Source organism: Clytia hemisphaerica, unplaced genomic scaffold (assembly GCF_902728285.1).
Source record: "Clytia hemisphaerica strain Z4C2 unplaced genomic scaffold, Clytia hemisphaerica genome assembly, whole genome shotgun sequence".
In the NCBI taxonomy this organism is placed as follows: domain Eukaryota; kingdom Metazoa; phylum Cnidaria; class Hydrozoa; order Leptothecata; family Clytiidae; genus Clytia; species Clytia hemisphaerica.
The window spans coordinates 10,432-30,814 of NW_027103774.1; the positions used below are offsets into that span (position 1 = coordinate 10,432).

The 20,383-nt window shown below is 35.9% G+C and overlaps 1 protein-coding gene across 1 annotated transcript; it reads right to left on the minus strand.

The window, feature by feature from the left end:
* Nucleotides 1-1,205: 1,205 nt before the first annotated feature.
* LOC136806098 (uncharacterized) lies at nt 1,206-20,198 on the minus strand. The gene is made up of 16 exons (XM_067062667.1): nt 19,981-20,198; nt 12,345-12,426; nt 12,051-12,198; nt 10,739-10,932; nt 10,273-10,474; nt 9,643-9,754; nt 8,603-8,850; nt 6,752-8,286; nt 5,927-6,029; nt 5,137-5,613; nt 4,758-4,873; nt 4,258-4,375; nt 3,911-3,971; nt 3,542-3,600; nt 2,874-2,933; nt 1,206-2,660 (listed from the first exon to the last, which is right to left on the minus strand). Exons 1-16 carry the CDS (start codon nt 20,003-20,005, stop codon nt 2,223-2,225), a joined length of 3,978 nt encoding a protein of 1,325 aa, XP_066918768.1. The 5' UTR covers nt 20,006-20,198; the 3' UTR covers nt 1,206-2,222.
* Nucleotides 20,199-20,383: the final 185 nt, after the last annotated feature.

Here is a 20,383-nt window from a genome sequence, read left to right on the forward strand (position 1 = left end):
GAAAAATGAGTTTCTGAAATTTAGAACATATGTATATGATCAGGAGAAGTGGAATGCAAAACGACGGTACCTTATTCTCATCTAAGGTGGTATTTTACAGACCAGCATGCAAAGTTTGGCAAAAATCAGGTATTGGCCGCGGTTAGCTTATTTATCTGAAAATTTTTTTGAAGGCCGCTTCGTCAAATAAAAAAGTAGTTACAAAGAAATTAGTATCTTTTAGTAGAAATTATTAATTTACGGGCCGATATCTGTAAAATGCATGAACTGAGGAACTACTAAAGGTTTTAACTTGAAATTTCTCCAGTGACATATATCAGCGAGTTTGGAAAAGCCCGCAGTTCTGACCCTCAAAATCGAGGACGGTAAAAGTGATGATTGACTGTCGTCCTCAGCCAGTCAGGATCTAGATAAATCAGAAGGTGACCGCCCCGTAGCGAAAAAAAAACACAAATACATAAACTTCGCACTTGACCATCTAAGTTTGCTAAATTTAAAAAATACCTCGATGAGAAAGAAATCTTAAGCAGATGGTTTAATTAAATTTTAAGTCTTTCAAAAAAATTCGAAAATGAGGATGAAGAATGGAGAAAAAAAAAGAAGATTTTTTCCTACTTGACCGAAAATTTTGAATTGATATTTTTCTTAAACTTTAAACGTCGTTGATTTCAAATATATACTTTCTTGGCTCCAAAGTGGTCAGAATGAGAGAAATCAGATAATGTACAATGAAACTTGCACGCGCTTGAAAATGTTATTACCATTTATCTTTCTTAAAAACAACAATACAAAAAATATTTTGAAAAATACAAAAGACAATTCCCTTCTCTAATTCTAAAATCACAATATTGAGATTTGACCAATAATCGCAATCAGAATCAATTTTGTTTAAAAGTAATGTAGGGTCGAAGAACATTTAATTGGTGAATTTCTTACCATCTCCCAGTATTTTAAAATAGGGATCAAAGCTTTGCAGAAATATGATTTGAAAAGAAACAAAGAAACTAGTCGGCTGAAATGCAAAGATTGCCCTTAACCAAGAAAACGCCGATTAATTTGGCAATATTAGTATATATCCAAGTGATAGTGACTTCGAGCTTATATAAGATTAGAGCACCCAGTTCAGGGAACTTCTGTGGTTTAACGGTCCCTTTTAGTATTGAATAATTTCGGATTAAAAATTCACAATTTGGCTGCTGAAGCAATTAAAAGCAATCTATGCATAGTTCAGCAAAAAATATCGATTTTTCCTTTAAAAAATTACAATTTCAAAATAATCAAATGAGAAATAAAATTCTTGTCATTATACTATATTCATAATATAACAATGTAAAACTCTTTCCAATATAAGGCGACATGTATAAAAATATTTTCTTGCGCAAATTAAGAGGTATGAAATTAACTGTAAGTTTCGCCTGTAATACCTACAATAGGAGATTTCTGAGGGTACAAAGTGACCTTTCATGGAATACCGGTGTACCGGCTAAAGATGTGCCGACGAATACCGGAAAGTCATATTTCAATATGTACCAGAATACCGGTTAATACCGCAGCAGATGAGATGGAGTTTTTAAAAGATACTTTAATAATTGGTCATTTGAAGTAATAAAAATGACGCATTCTTTAGAAAAAGTAACAAAATTGTTTTATTACTGGTTAACGACCAACCAAATCAAAAAAGAGCTTGTAAAAACTCCATTCCGTCCCTAATTGAGCCTTGACTATTCCATTTCTAGGCTTGAAGATGCTCTGAAGACGGCTTGATACGTTTAGTTTATTTCTAACTAACTTTATTAGGAATCTGAAGTCAGCGTTTTTGAAATCTGAGCCTCTAATTTGTTTTCGATTTTGGCCTATAGTGAGTTTCAGATTTAAAAAAACTGGAGAAAAACGAGCTTTTACAATTTCCCCTCGGAGAAGAAAACGCCGTAAAAATTAATAGTTTCTTTTCCATAGATTTCAAATAAGCTACGGCCGGGGAAAAACATCTTCCCAGGAAGAATTTTTCATGTCCATAAAATCTTTGACCTACAAGGGAATAAAAATCGAAAACTGAATCTACTAAGAAGTAATCCTAAAACTAGAACGTTCATCCAAAAGTTCGTAGACAGATACAAAAGCCACCAGACTTTGTGAATTTCGCGAAAAGCTAGACAGAACAGCTATATCCGTCTGCGCACTTGTAGAAAACGTTGTGAAAAAAACAACAACAAAATAGTCGATCAAACGTCCGTCTCTAAGCTCAGTTCTTCAACGAAAACGAATCTACCGGCTGACAAATAATCGACTTGACTTTGGTTTATCATGCTGACAAGCTCCGTCGATATACTCTTGCCATTCTTCTCCACATTATCGACGTAACATAAAGCGAATAGAGGTACATTCACTAAACCTACTGCATCACAAACGAGATCAATATCACGTGACCATTCAGTGACGTCATCAGAGAATTCTGGCCTCAATACGTCGTCCATGCTTGACTCTGTTGCAAGTCTCCAGAAATGTTCACTAGGGTCTATTTTTAAACACAAGTGTTTTGTCGAATCTTCTTCACAGAATTGAGGACGGTTGCCAAGCAATTTGATTGTGATGCTGACAGAGCAAGTTTCACCTTTCTTGGGTTTTTCAGTTTTTATGCTGACATCAACAGAAAATAAACACTGAAACGAGACAAAATATAGTTTAAGGTTAGAAATACTTTTTAAACTCTTGACATGCATTATGGAACATCATATGAAATTCAAGTTTATTCAGCTTGCGGATGCGAGAGACAGGATTGCGGGAGTCCCCTTTTTCTTTGAGATCGAATGCTGAGGTAGAGCACCACAGCTTTTCTAAGCTCTAAGTTAACGTGTAAGTCTTCCTGCACTTACTTTGGTCAAAGAGATAGAAATCTTTCGTTCAAAGTGTTCTGGTACTGCTTCATGTGTCTCCTGAAGAGAAAATATACAATAGAAAATGGGATTTCTAGATAAAAGAACACTATTTTTTCTCTATAATGACAGGTTTGGTTATATTCGGTGGTAGATACTTTCATGCATAAATAAATGTTGAATGAATTGCTTGTTTACAATCAGGACTGTGCGGATAGACCTCAAAGTATGGCGGGAATATAAGGATTTCAAATGAATTGCAATGGGCTTTTCCAGAAAAAAAAACCGTATACCCCCTGTTGAGGAGTCCTGTCCATCCCTCTGTGGCTGGAAATGCTGTAACCCCCTGGAATTCCAGGCAATTTCAGGTTTAAACCCCTCTGGAATTCTGAATTTTAGTAGGATTTAAAAAGCTACCCCCCATGGAATTCCAGTTATTTTTGACCGATTTTTGTATCTCCCTATGGAATTCCGCCACATATCAAACCTTACCCCCTTGGAACGGAAATGGACCTCCTCAACAGGGGGTATACGGTTTTTTTCTGGAAAAGCCCAATGAAGATGCAATAAAGATGTCAGAAAAACAACACTCCAAAGTTCAATCTACTAAAGCAGTTCAGCAATAAAACAAAGAAAAAAATGTTTAGAGGCCACACTCAGTTTCTTACTTTTGTTTTGAAGTCAATGTTAAAGAAACAATCTAGTTGACCGTCGTCCGTAATACAATCTAAAAGTAGATATACATTATTATTGTTCAGAACAGCTTAACAGTGAAATACAAAAACCCAGCTTCATTTTGGTTCCACTCTAGCTGAACTAGCTAACCTTTGTCGATGAAAATAAGGGTGAAAATAATAATCAGAAAACCAGTTCTAGCCATATAACATGTTAAATTTTGACAAGTATTTGTAAATATTCCTTTAATTGCGGAAACAAAGATTTAGGTAAAAAAGCCGTACAGAAAAGTCTGGTAGAGTTGGTATTCAACTTAACAACATTACCCATCCAAAAACTCCTGACAAAAAAGTTCATCATACCTTTCAATTCATCAAGATTAAGTGACCATAGATATGCTGTCTCCTCGCTATTGTAAATCTTCTGTAAAACGAAAAACAAAAGTTGAAAATCAAAAATGTCCCCTTGTCTAGCATGGTCGGCGACTAATTTAGACAGACATGGCAGAAAATGAGCAACCCCTAATGCATATGAGTTGAAAATTGTCCGACTTACAAAAATCATGAAAAACATTGCACAGTTACTGGGATACAAAATTCTGAGTCAGGCGCCCTTTTTTAAATAGAAGTTCGAGCTAAACCCTCCTTCAAGAGTATAAAGAGGTCAAGCAATTTTGAATTAAAATCTATTCCCAAATATAGATACGTACAGACACATCCTGACCATCATTCAGAGCTGGTAAAGAGTTGCCAGCAATGACGAGGTTAGGACTTGAGAAGACCAAATGAACAGGATTGACACCACAAATGGACACTTTCAATAACGCTCTGAAAGAAAGATTATCAGCAAATATATATTTCAGGCAATAATTTGGGAAATTAGCTTCATATTCCCGATGGGAGTGTGGTCCCTATTTCTACTGACCTCTCAAGGGTTTAGTATTCTAAAGTTTGGAAGAAAATGGAGTCTTCCTGTTTACCAATCACACTAAAATCTCCTTTGAAAATGGGAAAACGAATAAAAAACTGGGCTAATCACTCATACGGAGGAAAAATTAAAATGTCAATCCCCCTCTCCAAAGTAACCCCCCTCTCCAAAGTAACCCCCCTTTCCAAAGTAACCCCCCACCCCCCTTTGAGAAATCTCCAACCACTTTCTTGCGTTTTTTCGGAGGCTTTCCCTCTTAGAAAACGGGAACTAAGAACTTACAAAGTGGAAGTGACGACGACTTCATGTTTTAATTGAAAGGGTTCATAAAAGATCATGGTCAACTGTTGTAGCGTATCTGGCACTAAATGCTCCAACCATTTGCAATGAAAATTGATCTAAAGAAAGCAAATTGTAAAACAACGAGGATCACAATCTAGCAAAGTCGTATACTAGGTTCTCAGAAGAATCGTTTTCTTGGCAAGGCACTTCAGTCAACCCTGGAGATATAGAATGTAGCTACTTTAATATACGCAGAACTTAGCAAGAAAAGTAATTGGCATCAAAAAAATGAAGTTATGGAATTATTATGACAATTCTTCATCAAAAACGGAATATTAGATCACTACACTGGATCCCTTTAAAGAAAACCCAATATTACCTCGTGTTGATAAGTACTTTGCTGACCAAAGTCCTGATGCATTGGCGCCATGACGTCGAAAAAGACATTGACCCTTTCATAGGGTTTACACAGAGGTAACCTCAACAAGGCATTTTCTTTCTGATCATCCACTGCGATTGAAATGGAGTCAGTGCGTGCTTTACCTTCGCGTTCCAGTGGAAAAATCTCTATATCTGAAGGCGACAAGTCATAAAAAAGTAATCCTGTTTTGGACAAGATCAGAAGCAAGGAGCCATCTTGAATGACGCCCGGTCCGTTCATCAGGGTCACGTGAATTCGCTGTTTACTGCCAGTCAACGAGTAATCTACTAGGTAATTTGTTGTCCAAGTCACGCGCGGCGGTTCCGTCACCATGTAGAAAGAAGCATCCTTGCGTGAGGTGAGCTTCTTGTAGAAATGTAAGTTGCCAATATGGCAATTGACACATTGCATGTTGTACTTGCCTTCATGGTTGATCTTCAAGAAAAGGATTTTATAAAAACATATTTCAAGCTTGTCATTGGGCTAAAGATCATACCCTGACATCATTTTAATTATGGTTGTATAAAAAAAAGACAAATATTAAGATGGTAACGATTCCAAGCTTCGATCTAAAGATAATACCCTAAGATAATTTATCAATAGCTGAGAAAAGAAAAGGCTGGTCGAAGTTCTTCGAATTCGTATTATTAAATGTCGCCTTATTTCCATTCTAACAAGGTAGCCAAAGTTTAGGTTGTTGTGTATGGTACTTAAATGAGCAAAACTAATTCAAGGAATCATAACATACAATGGACATGACTTGAATGTTGTTTCGACCAGGTTGTAGGCGTTGGCTTCCTTTTGTTTCCAAGACAACATCCAAATTCACTGAAGTTTCTTCTGCTAATGTTCTAAAGATCATGAAAAGATTAAGATGGTGATTGACAAGAATAACATATTCATTTACACACTACTAGGGATGGACAACCTCCAAAATATAGAGTTGGGTAACGGCAAACCAACATTTTTTGAAGTCCAGCATATGAATAGGCTACATTTTTTTCGGCTTCCCGTGAATGTGTGACCATTTGCAGAGCAGACAAGTCCAATATGTTATTTTCGGTATTTTTTACGTCTTTCCAATTTTCAACTTTGAATCCCGTGGTTGGTTGTTAACGAGAAATGAAAAAACAATGCAAACTAGGTGACTGGATACACTTCCAGTGCGAAGCCAAGGTTTTGTGCACCTAATAACCTAACAGTTTTCAACCCAAAAGTCCACCCATATTAAGAGTGCACTTTCTTTTTTCTACCAGGTGGACTGGAAACCACCCTCAAGGGAATTTAAAAGCACACATAAGCGATAGGAAAGTAGAATAATATGGGGGAAAAAAACGTATTAGTTATAGGGAGACTTTTTCAGGATTTCCTCTAGATACGGAAGATGACAATTTGCTATAAATTTAGTTCACACGGAGAAAGTGTGAAAATCGAGACCTACTCTCGGGTACCTAATAGCCGGGGGAGGGAGAGGGGTTGAAATAAATATGTCCTCGGGTGAAAAATCTTCAAATAATTAATAAGCGGGGGGGAGGGGCGGCTATTAAGTACCCGACAGTAAGAATGTACTTACCTATTCGGTGTGCTTGTTTCATCAATATTTAGTTGACTCAAATCAAGTGATAAATCTTGTTCTTTCGGTGTCGCTTCACTCTTGACAGTATCTACTTGTTCATTCGAAGAAGGTTGGGGATTCTCTAAATCTGTATTGGTTTCGTTAGCTATTTCTAAGAGTGATGAGCGCTTAGGGATGTCTCCGTTTGGCTGTTTGCTGTCGTGTTCGGACTTTTCTTCATTTTGTACTCGACCTTTATTTGTCGTTTCACTTTGCGCTCGAACCTTATTGGTTGTCTCAGATTGTGGTGGCTCCTTATTGGATGGCTCAGAATGCGCTCGTTCCTTATTGGCTGTTTCAGTCTTTTCAGAATTTTGACTGGTCGGTTCTGCTTCAGATTCGCTTTTGAATAAAGCTCTTTTAGCACTGTCTGCATCATTTTCAACTGTAGCGTTTAAAGTAGAGCCATCGATTGAGATGGTAATCGAATCTGTTTTTATTTCGTTGGTTTCTACCACGTTCTTATTCCTTGACCATGTTCTACGATGGCTCTTAATGCGTTTCAATAAGTTACTGGGCGTTAAAGCTTCCTTGGCAGTTTCTTCTTTTTGAGGCTGTTTCTCCTGCGGTGATATAGAATTCATACCAAAGTCTTTATTCTCGAACAAACTTTTACGTGCCGATAAGACATTCTCTGAAAAGCTATCCGGGTTACTTAAATCAAAATGTTTCGCATTGATCGTAACTCGTTGACACTCAACCGGCATCGTTAATTCATTATCAAATATGATATTCACTTGGACTGTATCCCCGATGTGCCCTTTATGTTTAACCAGGCCTACCTTAGCGCTTATGATTTTCAACACTGGCTCGCTATTTATCGTAGGTAGATTTAAGTCTTTGTCATTCGATAACCGCATCACCTCTTTCGAATAAAAATCTCTCGTTTCGAACGGTAAACAATGGGCACATGATAGTAAAGTTACAGAGCTCAAATATCGTTCGTGAAGTTTGTGTTTGAGTTGACAATCCGCTAGCGGAATCAAAACATCAGTGTACAGTGTTTCCCATCGTTGACTTTTATAAATACTCCAAGAAGTCTCTAAAAGTGGTTCTGCTAGTAAATATTGTCCGTGTTGAAGATAATATTTTGCTAGATCAATACCAACAAACATTTTTGAGTGTTTTCGACCAATATCCTCGTACCGCGTCATACAGGCGTTGGTGATATCAATATAAAGTTTCTCGAAATTTCCTCGACTTTCAAGAGCAGCTTCAACTACTTTAGGTGAATGGTTTTTATTCATGCTGAATTTTCCTAACCCGTTGTAAAGCTGCTGAACTAGTTCTTTTTCTTCATCGCTCTGCTCTCGATTGTAATACACGCCAGTAACTTGACCCAGTAAAAGAATTTTCTGTCGCATCAAGTCATAGGTTTGTGCCACCGTAGCACGAAATGAATGATCTAGATTTTCATCTTTCTCAAGAACCGGTAAAACTTGTAAACAGGTCAACACGATCCAACAAGCCACAATATGGTCTGGGACTTTCATCTGAAAAAATTACAAGGTTGAGATATCGAAAAACTTAAAATCTTTTTGGGTTAGTAAGGATGTATACGAAAGAAAATGCATATATTGTTTTTCACATCAAATATAGACACATGATATCATGCTTTCTCTACAGCAATAGTTAGAAATTGACAACTTGAGATATCTCAATACCACAAGAGATAGAAAAATTCCCAATTTCTGACCGAAAAAATATATAAATCAGTGAGCACACCACCACAAATTCCAGGGGACAATTAAAATTTCACACAATTTTTAAAACAACTTGTCAAATATTGAATGGACTAAAAATCCTTACGTCAAGTAGCCGAAATTCATGGATGACCGCAAAAAGAAATTCCAATAATCTTGAAGGGATTTCCCATTTCCTTTTCATCTTGATCAATAATTTGCATTGCCTCAAGAAAATATAATTCCTCAAATCAAGAAGAGTGGCTTTGTTTGATTTGATGAGTGTATTATATTGGTCTGCTACTTTGCCGCTCAAAATGACACCATCCCATATAGTTGGAGTCGTGCTCAACTCTGTCAGCCATTTTGGGAATTCTGAATGAGAGAAAAATCATTTAATTTTAAGAATACTGTTGTAAAAATCAAACACAAAAGGAAAGGTTAAGATTTCATTTCAAAAGGATTTTCCATGTCACATTAACCTGCATTCTGTGGGGTACCTGGATTCTGTGGGCCAGGGACTGTACGTATACAAAAACATTTCCAAGAGTGATAAAAATTTGTCTTGCAAATCACTTCAAAATTGCAATCTATAAGTTTGGTTTTGAGTTGTGAAATGGTGACCTTACGAAAGTTTCAATGGAGAAATAAAGTCATTTTGTTTCTAAATTTTGTGACATATCTTTAAAATAAAAGGTCTTATAACAAAGAAATAGCCAAGCGAGAGTGGCAGAATATGTGTCCTCTACAAACTAGTGTCCAAGAGACACAGTGTATTTCATTGTATTTTATTGGGCTTTTCCAGAAAAAATCCGTATACCCCCTGTTGTGGAAGTCCATTCCTCTGTGGCTGGAAATGCTGTAACCCCCTGGAATTCCAGGCAATTTCAAGTTTAAACCCCACTGAATTTTAGTAGGATTTACAAAGCTAACCCTATACACTAAATAATATTCTAAGACACTATTCTTCAAAAAACATAGCCCTTTGTTATCTTTACTTTTGTCTTATAAAAGCAGGGCTCGAAATAACGGTCGGACATCGGACCCAAATAGCTTCATGTCAGACCCAAAAATCATAATTTTCAAGCTAAAGCAACCCTGATCGGACATTTTGTCCGACCCACTTGAAATCGTTATTTCGTGCCTTGTAAAATGTAGTTTTTTTACCTTTTCCACTGCTGTTGATGATGAATTGTGAAAGGAGAGCATCTACTTCATCGTATTGTATCAGGGCATCGTCATTCAGTGTGATACTTTGATAAATAAACGCCAATTCCTCCTTTAAAAAATGATAATAAAGCAGTTTTTAAAGGTTTTGTTTTCAAATAAGAGTGATATTGTTTGCTTGCTCATCAAATTTTATTTACAAGCTTTTTCACATCGAATTGACACAGATGTGGAGCAAAATTGGTCAGAAAGTGGAAAAAACCTTTTTGTTTATTCAGCACAAAATCGAACACAATATAACAATAGGAGACACCGACCTGACATAAAAACCAGAACACTTATTTGAAAACTATAAAATTTTTAAAGTTAATTCAGCTTGTCGAGTTCAGAATGTTCACTGTTTATTAAAAGAATCCTTTTCGTCTGTGTATAAAGAATATCTCGCAATAAGCTACATCCCCAACCCTTCGTGGGATAACAGTTTGGAAATTTTATTCATAAATCAATCTTAGACACAACACAACACAACTTTGAATTACAAAGTTGATTTGATATTGCCTTTAAATAGTAGACAACATATATTATCATATAAAAATGCATGTCAGTATAAGAATCAGAAAGCAAACTTACATGAACTAAGAAATATTCAATAAAAGGCCATTTGGGGTCTGCATACTTTTCCCTCATTGAACGAATTTTTTCTTCAAATTTATCCAAATATCTACCAAAAGATTCCAGTAGTGAATTTCTGAGTGCAGACAACAATGTTTGCCAAGATTCGTTAGATTTTGTAAACAAAGTTTCTTTGTCTGGTTCCCAGAGCTGAACACATCTAAAAGGGATTACGAATTCAATGAAAGATGTAATATATGAATTTCTTCAATTTGAATTGGAGATAAACAGCATATGGAAAACCCCCTAAATATCACATAATGTTGAAACTTTCTATGGAAGGTGTTATTTAATCTATAATGATGGCAATATGAATGACGAACAAAAAAAAGAACATCAAAAATATTTAGGGAGTGGTATTTATAATCATTGTATTAAATTCCCTAAGTTAATATTCATTGACCTATCAGACTTATCAATTTACCTGTCTTGTCCAAAATCAGACTTCAGCTTATCAAAAACAGAAGACCTTGGCAATTGAATCTTGGATTTGCCTGATTTTGCGTTCTCTTGGTACATGACATGAACAATGAGCCAGTCGACATTCTTGTTGGTTGCAAGATGGTTTTTCCAGTTATTGACTTCTGATTTGATAGACGATTTGTATTTGTCATTATCCTGTGCAGAGACAAAATCGTAGCCATAAAATTAATAAGAAATACCTTTTGTATAATTATAAAAACCACGTTTATAGGAATTTTTTTTACGATTTATTCAAATTTTTCATTTGTCATTTTTCATTTAATAGCTGACGATTTTGTAGTAGGGGGAAATTTGTAAAATCGCTCGATTTTTTTAGTCAAAGCACTTGTTATACATTTTTGGAAAGCTAAGGGGTAGGGGAATCAAAATAACTTGGGTGCCAATTTTTTTTCGGACACTTTGGTGTGATTTTCGGACAAATACGACGGTCTCAGGCAAAAATCATAGGGTGAAAAATTAATGAACATTTTAGCTTGAGAAAACGGAGACCTGTTGTATATTTTTGGAAAGCTCTCAAAAAATCAAGATTAGTGATATATTGCGAGTATAGGTGATTTCTTTACCTAACTCGAGATATTAATCCTTAAAAACAGTGTTTTTCAGTGTTTTTCAGCCAGAAACAGCTGTTTTGTCCAGTTTTTGCGCTTTCGGAAGCTCAATATCTCGAGTTAGGTACTGAAATCACTTATACTTGCAATATATCACTAATCTTAATTTTTTGAGAGCTTTCCAAAAATATACAACAGGTCTCCGTTTTCTCAAGCTAAAATGTTCATTAATTTTTCACCCTATGATTTTTGCCTGAGACCGTCGTATTTGTCCGAAAATCACACCAAAGTGTCCGAAAAAAAATTGGCACCCAAATTATTTTGATTCCCCTACCCCTTAGCTTTCCAAAAATGTATAACAAGTGCTTTGACTAAAAAAGTCGAGCGACCTCAAAAAAACGAACAAATTTCCCCCTACTATTGAAGAGATGAAACAAGAAGTACAATTATAATTCAAATTTTGTATTTTTTCTTGTATACATTAGGCATAAAATTAACCATTTGGAAGAGACATTTCATTGAAACTCATATTACACATCAAACTATTTCTCGAACTGGATATGCAGAGTAGAAACCTAAGAGTGTTGCAACGTACAAATTGAAAACATGCGATAGACTAATAATGACTGTTAATCATAAATGAAAGTCGTAACATACTTGATATCAAATCTCTAGAATAACACGCTGAATAAGCATTAAACTTACATTGCATGATATCCAGAATAAATGTAACAATGGCTTTGTGGCCAACTTAGAGAATGATTCAATATTAGAATTTGGGCTTAGTTTTGCCAAATCAAATTTAGAGAAGCTTGCTTGCAGCACCACTTCTTTTGATGCTCGTCCATAAGACCTGAAAATCAAAGATTGTAAAAGATTTTTTCAAAAAAACTTGTTACAGGCACCAAAGAAAACAAAACTTATTTTAAAAATTTAAACATGATAATGCCAAAGTTGTTTGTATCAAATTATTTCAGAATTCAGTAAAAATGTAAATACCTTTTCCATTCTACTGGTGCAGAAGGAAGTCTCCTTTCAATTTCTCCAGATAATTCTTTGAAAACCTTTTCATTTCCATGATCTAAAAATATCAATGAGAACATCTTTAGCCAAAATTCACATCCCAAAAACAAGGGCAAATTCTATTGAGAAAGACAAGATTTTCTAGAAAAATCCCTGGAAAAACACATTGGCAGTGTGGCTCTAAAGTTTTAAAAGAGTAAATAAGAATCAAACAAAAAACCAAACCAAAGTAAGAATCTTCAACAGGAATCAAAGCTATAAAGTGCACTCATAAACATAGGTTTGTCACATGAAATTGAATTGATAAGGGCACAACTGTCATCATTTGACTATCGAACTAAGATTTTCTGCCAAGAATCTTGTAAACAATCAACAAACTTCCATTGAAATGATCTGCTGTAGCTTAGTGATACCATTTAAAAAATTCGACTATCGAACTAAGATTTTCTGCCAAGAATCTTGTAAACAATCAAACAACTTCCATTGAAATGATCTGCTGTAGCTTAGTGCTACCATTTAAAAAATTTGAAAAACAAAACGTACATGTTAAGGTTAAGAACTGAAAAAAAGGGAGCTCCTTCACTGGTGAACAAATTTCAATCTGTCAATCATTATCTCAAGCAAAGAGTATTGTGGAGTGATAATAGCTTCAGGATAATGTTGCAGATCATTCTGGGGTTAGTATAGACCTTTTGCAAATCAGAATATCATACTGAATTAGTATTGCTTTAATGCTGCAGTTTTAAATTATTTTACATGACATCCTGATTTGCAAAATGTATATCTAAATAATAGTAAAAATTCAAAACTTTATTTTTGTAGAACTCTGAGTTTCATGCGTACAATCATCAGCTACAGTACATACAAAATGATCTAATGTGTTGAAAAAATTACATCTTGAGAAAAAATCGTAAAGTCGTAAAAGGTCGTAAAAATTGGTGAAATAAATTGAAGTAATAAATAGAACAAAAGGAAATTCTCAAGGGTCCGTCAGTCTTTTGACTTGTAATTAGCCAGCATGAATTTATTCATATGTCGGCATTTAGAAACAATTTCTGAGCGTTTATTGAGAAGTTCGGGCTTATTTTCGTAGCGAAGAATTTCTAACTTTTCTTGCAAGCACAAACGGCAAACTTTCGAAGTGTTAGAATATGATTTTACCCGTTTCATGATAGACCATTTAAGATTTGGCAAGACATTTTTATCTTTTAAACTCCAGACGTACGTCGAAAGGGTAGTTTTGTTCTTGTATTTGACATTGGTGATGGATAGTTTATGCCCGTTATATCTTTGTTTGAACTCCTTCTCAGTGAGACCAATGTAAACTTTTTTCTCGTGATCTGGGGCAGTTACTTCGCATTTGTAAATTACAGATGTGGTTTGGCACTTGTTGTCTAACGGACATGACTTCTTATCTCGGCAATTACAAAGCTCAGTTGTAGATTCGCTTTTCGATAATATCTTCTTGTTGTGTGCTGCAATAATCGTGCGGACGTTTTCAGTACACGAATAACTAATTTTGACATTGTTTTTGTTGAACACTTTATAGAGGTTGTTTGCTTTGGTGAAGTGCTTCGAAATCAATTTTAGGAATAATTTACCAATGTTTGTTGAAACATTTTTACTAAAGGGTGGATTGAACCAAATTATTTTGCGCTTCCTGTTGCAGTGGGTGGGTTCAGTGTTGTTGCTATTGTTATTATATAACAATTGGGTATTCTTGTAACCACTAGTTTTTAGTGCCTGTTCGTATTGTGGTTTCGCTTGGTTGAAAATGGTTTCATTCGATGAGTTTTTGGTCAACCTTTTGTTGATCGATGATGGGAGTTGGTTAATTATATTGCTGGGATGATTGAAAGAAGTGTGAATGTATTGAAGCGTATCATTCGGTTTCTTGTACGGTCGATATGTTCCAGTCGATAAGTCTAGTGTTAAATCTAGGAAGTCAACAGTTTTCAGGTTAATGTTTATCTCTATGTCGAATCCGATTGTTTTGAAAATGTCGATAATCTTTTGGCGTGTGGTTTCGGCGTCTTTATCTTTCAAATTATGGAAAATCATCAGACCATCGTCACGATATAAGCCAATATCGTGTTTTTTTGTGATTTGTAAGAGGTTGTGAAAAATATAAATACCTACAAGCTCGCAAATTTCTGCTCCGTCGAAGCTTCCCATTGTGACGTCGAAGCAGTCGTGGGATTTGTTTTTCTTCCATGTTTTGTCATTCGAATAAAGAAGTGATTTGCGGCAGTGGTTGATTGTTCTAAGTTCTTTTTCGGTTATAGTGGTGTGTTCCATAGCAAAATTTAATGCATTATCTAATATACGTTTCGTTATATTTGGATAAAATTCTTTTATATCCATCTGAATGAATGAATGTTCGTTTTTATTATTTATCGAGGAAAACCACTCAATTACTTGGTCAGAGTTTTTCCATTGGTTTACGTTTAATTTGTTACGGAGGTCTGTATTGATACGGTCTAAGATGGATTTACTGATTGCACCAAGTTCGCTCTTGCAGGGATTGATGAGGCGACAAGGGTGTTTTTGATGAAAGTTCGGTTTGTGATCTTTCAGCGTGATAAATGCGGGTGAAGGAGCAAGGTATTCTGCACGATCGTGGACATTGTACGAGGTTGCTATACAATTGGCTTCACTGTTTATAGCGTTTTCGAGGTTGGTCGGTGCATGTTCATAATTTTTTGTGACGTTCTCGCGAAGTAACTTGTTGTGTTTCTCAGCTGACATAGTGTAAATGTTTGAAGTTTTATCCGCGAAGACATAAACTTTTTCCGTGGAAAAATATTTTTTTTGAAATTCCTGGATTTCCAATACAAAATCATTTTCTCCCAAATGACTATCTAAATAATAGTCATTTGGGAGAAAATGATTTTGTATTGGAAATCCAGGAATTTCAAAAAAATATTTTTCCACAGAATTCTGCTGTCGTCCAACCCCCGCCCCCGTAACGGCCTGGAAGTGCCCAATAGGTAATACTTGAGCTAATGTATACCGTCAACTGCTCTAACTTGGGACGACAATTCGGCCACCATTTCACCAAACTTCCAAAGTCATTTGATTTGAGTTAATGAACGGCATATTAAAAAATACACAATTTCTCTTTCGCGCAGAGTAGGCTTTTAAATTGAAATATGAAAAAAATCCGTAGTGGACACGATGGAGTGTTTGACGTCACTTACGCGGCAAGTTACACACTTGTCATTTGTTAATCCTATCGGGTGATAGGCCGCCAGGCGGTGGTGGGCAACAGGCGTTTTCTAATTCTCCAAGCGGCGTCCTGTCATTTTGAATGAAAATAAAAAAGTTAAAAAGGGCGCGCTATCAGTGAAAGTTATCGTGACATGTTATGACAGAAAGTATGATTGACAAACTTGGTGGAGTTATCAAGACAAATTTGTCGTCAAAGAGATTGGGATTAACAAATAACGAGTGTGTAACTTGCCGCGAGTGACGTCAAACGCTCCATCGTTTTGTCACTAATTTGGTCTTTTTCGTTCCAGACATTGCTGTTTTGAAAAGAGACGTTGGTGTTTTGAAAAGAGATGTTGCTTGATGAAAAGAAACAAAGAAAGCAGCTGAACTTGTGGAATGAGAAGAAAGAAGATGAAATTTTTATTGTTTCATCAACAGGACAGCAGGCTGAGCAGAGTTGTTGCTTCGTTGTAAAAAGAGGTTCAAAGCTGAATAATGAACGAATATGAAATGAAAATGAATGTATATAATATGGTGGGAGAACCATTTCTTTAGACCAGTTTAGATTGGTAGTGTAGAGCACAACATGAATTTGGAAATGGGAATAAAATAAAATATTTTGGATATGGCTATCCTGGAAGAATTTATTCCTCCCCTTATTCAGTGGAAAGAGAACTGTTTGTTTGTCGTTGTTTTTGAAATTCTGGCTTGGCCGACCCTCAATAATGTGGGCTCTGTTGTTTTTTGTTGTTTATGAATACGCATTGGTGGTCAGAGAAATAGAACATTGACATGTGATTGTATTATAAAGGATTTTATTGTTGGTATTGGTAATGGTAATGACTTGTAAAATGTCAAAATACATCGACAAAACATAACATTATCTTTATGATACACTTTTAAAACTGTTTTAAATTTCTGTGCTACAATACGTACAGCTGTGAAAAAAGTCACAGAATTTTTTATGTGAAGAGTTTGCCCCTGTTTGGTGACAAATCAAGGGTAAAAGACTTGTTGTACTTATCTCCAGCATACTCATAATTAAGAGCCTTTGGATTTCCAAACTTTGAAAAAATACACAGCCATCAAAATTTGGAGGTTTTGCTTCGTAGAATCATTGACAAATTCTTTCTAAATCTCAGATCTTATCTGGTTTTTCATTGTTTTCATCTAAGGATTTTACAGCGCTAATAGTTAATATAATTAATTTTAGAACTTTGTTAAAAATTTCAGAATTTATGATGCAACTATACGATATTCCTACTTCAGTACAGTCAAGTATCAATATTTGAGGTACAGTATTACGAAAATCGCTACTTTTTGCCGTAATCGCTTTCGTTTTTAACATAAGGTCTTAGCAACGGGTACCCCGGGCATAGTTACGGGTCATTGAGAAAAAATCCTGACATAGAATTTCAAAAAAATTCACGCTATCATATTCTACATTACAAAATACACCTGTTCTATGTTGGGTTTTTTTCTCGGTGTTTTGTAGGCTTAATTATCGTCATGTAAAGTAAATAAAACCCCCTGGAAATCTTTAGGTTTTGATAAGCAAAATACTTACATACTATTGTTTACTTTTCAGGTATTCATCCAATCAGAATTCACGCTCAGAAACTTTCAACCAATCAAAATTCAACCGTGACGCGGGAAATGATCCAATCAGAATCCCGAAGCTAAAGACTTACAGCCAATCAGAATTTATTAGCGAGCAGTATTCATCCAATTGGAATCACGTAACACGAAAGGGAAAGTGAAAGTCAAGGCGGAAATATAATCTTTTTTCGACGTGATTTGCATATATTAGAACAGAAAGAAACGCCAATTTGTCAAAGATTTGTTTAAAACCACCTTATTTTTTGTCGAGTATCGCCTAAATTTATCGAAAAAAATATGCTTTTCAACATTAATCTTAAAATCTCTTTTATTGTTAAGTATCCCGGGGCGCTTAACGCCGAAATAAAAATAAGTGGGTGGTACCGCCCTCGTAGTTTAATCCCGAGATTGAAAAAACCTGGAGAAAACCTTTTCCGTACATATAATGTAGCTAAGGAATTTTAAAACAAGGCATTTAAAGTGAAACAAGATGGCGGAGAAGTAGTGATTGGAGGTTTTGTAATCAGACAGCAGGACAAAGGTTTTTTATATTTTAGCATAACAAAGACAAACTCAGGAGGTAAGGTAAATTGCATTTTGAATGCTTTTAACTGTTTTTCTAATAAAGAATATCTTCAAACTTGACTTCACTGTACTTGGGTATGGTTATTGAATTTTGAAATTGCATAAGTCAACTTATTTCCATTAAATTCTAGTCTTGAAATCATCTGTATTTCACATCCCTGTCTCAATAAACCGGGTGATGTTTGAAGTTTTTTTTTTATATTTGAAAGCATCATTGGTCAAAATATTGAAACTACCATGAGTCCGCTGATTTTTTAAAATATGTGCGTGCACAGTTAGCGAAAGCGCACCGGAACGTTCCAAAGTTCTGGTGCAGAACGTTCCAAAGTTCTGGTGCAGACCGCCATTCACTGAATGGAAAAAAGTTCGAGCATCTCCATTACGGAAACGGACCAGCCACCAGTTATTTCACAGGTGAAGGAAAGATAATCCAAACCAAATCTTCAACAAGGGATCTTGGTGTTACCATGTCCGACGATGCGAAATTCAACCAACATATTCTAACCATTGTAGAAAAAGTACAGATACTCATTGGTTGGATTCTGAGAACATTCAGCTCAAGAGAACATGATGTCATGCTCACTCTTTGGAAGTCTTTAGTCATACCACACATCGACAACTGTTCTCAACTATGGTCACCCAATGAAGTTAATCTGATCCAGCAGATCGAAGATCTCCAAAAATCATTCACAAGGAGGATTAAAAACCTACACAACCAAAACTATTGGGAAAGACTACAAACATTAAAACTGTTTTCACTGCAGAGAAGGCGTGAAAGATATATTATCATATACACTTGGTGTATTATTGAGAAGCTTGTCCCAAATCCTGGGACAATCACGTTCTATGCCAATCCCAGACAAGGAAGAAAATGTCACATACCACTAGTGAAAAGGGGGCCCTGGCAAAAAGTCATATACTCAAGTTTTAAAGTCCAAGGACCAAGGCTTTTCAACTCGCTGCCAAAACGTCTGAGGGATCTCACTGGGTGCAAGAAATTGAAATTCAAAACTGAGCTGGATAAATATCTTTTCACAGTTCCCGACGAGCCACTCGTGACTGGCTACACTATGATGAGACGAGCTGAAACAAACAGTATCATCAATATGAAAATTTACATCGGTCCTCACAGGATGGATGCGTAAAGATATTACGAAACAAGCTCAAGGTAACTCAAGGTAACACTGAAAATTGTGCTCCGGAACACTGGAAGTAGTCGTCCGGAATCTGCCGGTGCTCCGGAGCCCGAAGAAAACGGCACTTTTTGCTCCGGCCGTTTACGGAGCGCCGGGAGGATGTCCTATTATTGAACGTTTTATTGAATACTCTTAGAGAGTAGAAAAGAGAATATATAATGGATTAAAGGAATATTTTTAACCTATAAATCACTTTCACGTAAACATAAACGTCGTAAATTTGTATGACTGAAGTGTTTGAGTAAATCTCTAAAGGGGCTCGGTCTTCCTGGACCTGAGCAGTTGTCGGAGTTTGTATTTACCAATGAATCTATTTTTAAATTGCAATTTCTAGTGCGTGACCACAGTATAAACATTTTGCTTGCAACTTGCGAATCGAGTGACTTGCCTGGATTGCTTCGCAATTCTTTTACATATACCCAGACGGTATCAATCGAACGAATCGAACGCCGAATCAATCGAACGCAATTGAACGCAATCGAATAATTGCAATTCGATTGTAATTCGATTGTCGAACGCAATCGAATCGCAATCGAATATTACCCAGGATTTGCTGTTCGATTGCTTCGATTACGTTCGATTGTCTTCGATTACGTTCGATTGATTCAATTGTATTAGATTTTATTCGCTTTAGTGTGGTACTTAAGCGCTCGGCCGCCCACGCTAAGAAGCTCTAACAGAGTGATCCAATCCAATTTAATTTAATCGCAATCAAACTCATCGTACATAATCGTAATCGAACGATATCGAAGATTAATCCAATGTAATTGACAATCAATCGAACCAATCGAACATAGTCAACAATCAATCGAACCAATCTAACCTTACTCGAACGCAATCGAATATTACCCAGGAATTGGCCGTTCGATTGAGATTCGATTACGTTCGACAATCGAATCGCAATTATCGATCGCGTTCGATTACGTTCGATTTGTTCGATTGCGATTTTTGTTCGAAGTTGTTCAATTGACACCGTCTGGATATACACTAGTATAGGATGAAATGAAAGAGATACTTACTCGAAATGACAGCTTTGAAATCCATAAGTTAAACATTCGTTTTAGAAGGTAAGTAATAAAGAGAACCCATATCGTTCCATATTTCAATTCCCTCTACTTCTACTCTGACGCTTGCTTGACCTGACCAAAATAAAAATTGCCCTTCAGTTACTAAATCAGAACTGCTTCCTTTCATCATATGCATTTTATAAAACTTTCCGTGGTTGATACGTTCAATCTCAAGGTGAATTCGTTTGCTCGTCCTGTTACGATCTAACTAAAGTTTTTGCAAAAGCTCTTCTTCGTTGGTACTTTCAAAAAACATCTGAAGGATGTCGATAAGACTGCATCGAAAGAAGGATTTTAGCTACCACGGTGGAGCGTCTTCAACTTTCGTTTTCATTTTCACAAATGACGTCATTGT

Coding starts and splice junctions, on each gene's coding strand:
- LOC136806098 (XM_067062667.1), bottom strand. CDS start 20,005: ATGGATTTCAAAGCTGTCATTTCGA. Junction 10,475..10,738: donor TCTGATTTTGGACAAGACAG/GTAAATTGATAA, acceptor AATCCCTTTTAG/ATGTGTTCAGCTCTGGGAAC. Junction 4,874..5,136: donor AAAGTACTTATCAACACGAG/GTAATATTGGGT, acceptor TGCTTTCTTTAG/ATCAATTTTCATTGCAAATG.